Here is a 6,021-nt window from a genome sequence, read left to right as displayed (position 1 = left end):
ATTCATTTCAAGAAACCAGGATAACCAGATGTCTGATATCTGTGATATATAACACACAGAGGACTGATATACAACACACTGAGAGGTCTCATAAGCAACACACTGAGATGTGTGATATATAACACACTGTAAGGTCTGATGTATAACACACTGAGAGGTTTGCTATATAACACTGAAAGTTCTGATATATAACACACGGAGAGGTCTGATAAACAACACACAGATGTCTGTTATATAACACACTGTAAGGTCTGATATATAACACACTGAAAGGTCTGATATATAACACACTGAGGTTTGATATATAAAACAGGTCTGATATATAAAACACGGGTCTGATATAACACTGTGAGGTCTGATATACAACAAACTTTAAGGTCTGATATATAACACACAGAGGTTTGATAAACAACACACAGATGTGTTATATAACACACTGAGAGGTCTGATATACAAAACAGGTCTGATATACAATACACTGTGAAGTCTGATTTATAACACACTCTAAGGTTTGATATATATATATATAACATACTGTCAGGTCTGATATATAACACATTGGGACATCTGATATACAACACACAGTGAGGTCTGATATACAACACACTGTGAGGTCTGATATACAACACACTGAGAGGTCTGATATATAAAACACTGGTCTGATATATAACACACTGTAAGGTCTGATATATATAACACTGTGCGGTCTGATATATAACACACTGAGAGGTCTGATAAACAACACACTAAGGTCTGATATATAACACTGAGAGGTCTGATATATAACACACTAAGGTCTGATATGTAACACACTGAGGTCTGATATATAACACACTGTAAGGTCTGATAAACAACACACTGAGGTCTGATATATAACACTGAGAGGTCTGATATATAACACACTGAGAGGTCTGATATGTAACACACTGAGGTCTGATATGTAACACACTAAGGTCTGATATGTAACACACTAAGATCTGATATATAACACACTAAGATCTGATATGTAACACACTGAGGTCTGATATGTAACACATTGAGGTTTGATATGTAACACACTAAGGTCTGATATGTAACACACTAAGATCTGATAACACACTAAGGTCTGATATATAACACACTAAGATCTGATATGTAACACACTGAGGTCTGATATGTAACACACTGAAGTCTGATATGTAACACACTAAGATCTGATATATAACACACTGTAAGGTCTGATAAACAACACACTAAGGTCTGATATATAACACTGAGAGGTCTGATATATAACACACTAAGGTCTGATATATAACACACTAAGGTCTGCTATATAACACACTAAGATCTGATATGTAACACACTAAGGTCTGATATATAACACACTGAGAGGTCTGATATATAACACACTGAGGTCTGATATGTAACACACTGAGGTCTGATATGTAACACACTGAGAGGTCTCAAGAATTCCTAAACAATTACAATTCAAAAGAAAAATGTTACTGCCACACTGGGTTTCTCTCTTATTTCACAAGTTTAAAATATACATCATTTATGAACTGACCAAACTAGCTTGGTGGTTGGAGTCTGAAACAGGATGTGTGTCTTTTAATTCAATAAACAGTCAGAGTCTCCAAGTAGTCAAAGTGCAAACGCTCAACGACATAAGAAGAGTCAGCAGTGTTCACGTCCACTGCAGTGTGGAAGTTCCTGAATTCATATGCTTATAAAAGACCAGGGTACCATATGCTTTCATCCTCCTCCCTTCAGCAAAACTCCCCTTAACAGCCTCCACTTGGTTTCTCCCATCAGGTTGCAAGATGCGCCCATGGTCCAGCTGGTCGGACTGTACCAGGCAGTGTGGCGGGGGGGTCCAGGAGCGAGTGATGGAAGTGAAGAAGAAAGGCAAGAGCTCGCAGTCCAGGAGCTGCAAGCCCCAGAAAGAGATCCGTACCTGCAACGTGCATCTTTGCTAAGGACTCTGTGTCCCTTACACACAGATGCAAGACACACACACACACACACTCACATACTCAGTCCAAACAGAGTGTAAGGTCTGGGGTCTTTCTGGACTGATGATGTTCTGCAGATAGAGCACGTAAACATTTAGACTTTTACAGTGAACAGTGACTACACACATCCGTGATTAGGTTTAGTTGTTGTACCAGCAGACATGTATTACTATGTAACCGACAGTATCCAACTTCAGGCACGCGCTACACCACTATAGCTTTCCTTCCTTTTTCAAATAACAGCATTGATTTTATGTTTATTATGGTCTTTTTACACTCTGTCTGTGTGCGCCCCTTCATTAGCATGTGCTGTACAGTTTTAAAGTGTGAATTATCTACATGCACCAGTAAATGCAACAAATACGCCCAGCACACCTACACAGACATTTCTTTAGAAATGTTTATTATATAAAATTTCATCCCAGACCTAAAAAGGATAGAGACAGCATGATTTAGTCTCATATAGACTGAGATTAGGATTAGTGGAGATTACCCCCCCCCCCCCCAGCATCTCAAATGTCATATTATTGTCCTGCTTGGAACTGGCAGAATGAGTCTGCATTGGACTGCTCTTCGTCAAGGACACCTGGATTTGCAATTCAATTGAGCACCCCCCCCCCAGCCTGGCCTCTAATCCTCAGACAGGGTGAGCACATTGAGCTGCCGCTATCGAGCGCCATCAAGGTGGGTTGCCCACAGTCGTTGCCTAATCGATCTGGACAGCAACCATCTGCTGTGGGTGGATTGATTTTCCATTCTCTGTACAAAGTAGTTTTTACTCACTGTCTAGAAACTGAAAAAATGTCGTTTTGTTGTTTGTTGCTGTTGTTTTCAAAGCAAAAGCTGTAATGTGGAATAAGATGGCCTGTGAATGGTTAGAAATTAATTAGGTAAGAACAACTACTCCAAGTCGTATATAAACCACGATACGTGGATTTTAGAGTATAAATACTTGTTTATTTTTTAATCCACTCTAATAGGTATAGAGGCTATACGTGACACAGAAACTCAGTGGCAGGCGGTGAGGGAGTGCTGTTCTAATTTGAAACACGTTATACCTTTTCCTGGGGATTTTGATATACTCAATGCCCAAGACTCTTGCCAAAGTCATGCACACGTCTCTCTGACCGGCTCTCTGACCGTCTTCTTTCCTCTGTAATATATTACTATTTTGGAATAAATCACCTTTACAATAAAAGTAAATGTGATAAAATTTTGCCGTGTTTCTCGTCCTTATGATGTTACGGTGCTTTCATCGTGTATATAGATCCACCTTTTCACCAGAAGCAGCAATACATGTCTGTTTCTGCCCTGTTGGGTGAAAACAGTACATGCCCTCGTTATTAATGTACTGGTGTTTTACCACAATTGACCCGCTAGGTGGAGACATAGAACGTGAAATGTAAAAAAGAAATTCCAACGCAGTGGGTTGGTGAAAGTTCCTTATTCATCACCAGATGGCGCTATAGGAAAGGACGTTAAAGTGCTCGACTTTCTCGAAGAACTACAACGACGTGCACGTTAAGGCTATATTCTATATTATACGATAATATTCAAGTGTCCAGCAAAACGTAAGTAGCATTCGTCTACAAGTAAAACATGGTCTAAATTTCTGATTGGAGATCAACAGGTTTCCAAAGGTGGATCAGATCCAGGAGCAAGAAGGCGCACCTTTGACTTCTGGGGTTTGCACACTTGTTCCGAGTGCTTGAGTCTGCACGCAGGACCGACGCTGGGCTCGTCTGGGACGGGGCTTATTGTCGCTGGTTTGCCTTCACGCATAAGTATTAAATCCCTACCGGGGATTGCATGGGCAATTCCATGCGTCACTTTCCTGCGTACGAGGCTGCGACATGTTAGGCCCTAGGTTCCTCCTAGATTTGTGTTACTTTAGACACAGACCCTGAAGAAGCGTTTGGAAGCGGGCATCGCGAGCCTTTCAGCACACGCACGCGCTTCACAAAGGTGAGTTTGTTCCAGTAACCTTGCTCCAGTCCTACGAGCGCGTGGTTTTATCAAGCACGGTGCTTAATAATATCGACGCACAGTACTGATAACACGGGACCATGTGTGGCTAGCCTTTGTCCGTCATCTCGAGAAGAGACGTGGCGCGATAAGTTGAAGGGGCCGCGTTACAGAATCACACGCCTTCCACGAGCGCAGACGCCCGCGGGGTTGGAAAAGGTTTCACACTTGACTTCAGAGAACTGAGCTGAACTGGTTGTGTGGATTATGCAGCCTAAATCGTGAGTTTTGCTTTTCCTAATGCCTTTATAGCCCCAGCAGGGTTTATTTTTCTCTAGCGCTGTCACCACTGGTTTGCTCATTAAGCAATCTAAAACACGAGGCTTGCTTAAGATGCGTTGTAACACACTCCTGTATGTTGTGTAAAAAGCACTTTAAATACATTTGTCTTGGCCAGCTTCTGTTTTTCCTTGTTTTGGTTTTATGCCTGTGTTTCTTTTGCTTCCGTTAATAAAACTTTCACCGGGCCCGTGATATGTTCCGACTCTTCTTTCTGTGCGCCGGCGCTGCAGTATTTTGTCCACTAGAGGGCGCAGTGACTATATAGCCAGATTCTTATATAGCCAGATTCTATAGCTGAATTTCTTTTAGCTGACGTCGCTAAAAGTTATGGCGTATGATGCATGCGACTATTTTTCTAAAAGGTTGTGCAGAGTATTGTCTTAATATATACTATGTGAGAGATGAATGAGTCAAGCACGTAAATCACAGCAGGAACATTTTATAGGCTCAAGCAAACATTTATCACAAACACAAATATTTAATTTAGTACCAATACTGCATCTGAGTAAAGTTTTATAACTCTTTGAAAAATATTACTCTTACAGGATTTTTTATTTATTTATTTTTTTAACAAGACATGCTAACAGCCTGTTGTGACCGTCACCTTTCATTTTGACAGATACATTATACTTTGTCTAGGGTTTTGATTACCTTAGAAATATGGCATCTTCATGGTAGGACATGAAAATGGGAATCTTTGTTACTAGGTTACCTGCAATAGCTCCCTTTACTAGGAGGGGATCATTGCTCGACCCTGTGACTCATGAAACTGTACCAACTGTCCTCTGATCAGTAGCTACAGGAGACTTTTACCTGCTCTGCAGCCAGAAGCGTTTTGTTGTAGTTTCCGTCATTAACTGTAAGTTGATGAAGAGGCACTCCGGATAACTGCTCAGATGAGTTCTACTGTCACCTGGCGGTCGGACAGTTCACAACTCTTTTCTGGAGCTCTTTTTCTTAACAGAAATATACAGAACGTTTTCCAGGCTACATTTAGAGATGATCAGGACAACATTTTCAAAGCCACTCTTCTAAATCTCTGATAAGTGCTCTGTTGTGAATGTGACACCAAACATGAGCTACTCAAATAACACACCAGGAAAGCCTGGAGGAAAAGCTGTCTAAATACACAGATGCAGAGAACAGAGCTCCCACTTCTCATAAATTATCACTCCAATGATGTGATCTAAGCACAACTGTAGCCATGGTAACACTCAAGCCTACATACGATGCTCATGAAACATTTAGGCTGTTGTCAGAGAGACATTTTGCTGATGCATAACATAAAAATATCTGTAGTGAGTCTGACGCCATCACCGAGGCCATGTGTGAGGGTGTGTTCATCTGCTGCATCCTGTTCTGAGCTCCAGCTGCATTTCCAAGAGTCTCTGAACAAATGTGCAGGATGCAGGCCACAGTCAGGCTACTTCAGAAACCTTTCCAATGATGACTTTTGGTTACGACCGGTCCTACACAAATAGGCGTTTGTTGGACTCATACGTCATGCCGTGCTGGATTTTCGGACTTGGTGTACCCCTGTAAGGATGCAAAGCCTTCATCAAAACAGACGTCGTGACAGAGGTGTGTGTGAATGTGATAGTCTTTCTTAACATGATTTCTCTCCTGAAAAATCCAGCAACTCAATTAGCAGAAGCGATTGCTGTGCCTCGCACGAGTGATGCAGAGGCTTTTCATTTACTAGTTTAGTTAGCTCCAGGAA

The 6,021-nt window shown here is 41.3% G+C and overlaps 1 protein-coding gene across 1 annotated transcript in view; it reads left to right on the top strand.

Annotated features, from left to right (window-relative positions):
• Window positions 1-3,207, top strand: part of spon1b (spondin 1b) — a 67,175-nt gene extending 63,968 nt beyond the window's left edge. Inside the window, exon 16 of the mRNA XM_035532257.2 lies at window positions 1,795-3,207. Coding sequence (XP_035388150.2) covers window positions 1,795-1,958 — 164 coding nt within the window. The 3' untranslated portion in view covers window positions 1,959-3,207. The remainder of the gene's footprint in view (window positions 1-1,794) is intronic.
• Window positions 3,208-6,021: the final 2,814 nt, after the last annotated feature.

The sequence above is a fragment of the Electrophorus electricus genome, chromosome 16 (genome assembly GCF_041902795.1).
Source record: "Electrophorus electricus isolate QZ-2024a chromosome 16, ASM4190279v1, whole genome shotgun sequence".
NCBI classification, from domain to species: Eukaryota; Metazoa; Chordata; class Actinopteri; order Gymnotiformes; family Gymnotidae; genus Electrophorus; species Electrophorus electricus.
This window is presented reverse-complemented; position numbering and strand designations above follow the sequence as displayed.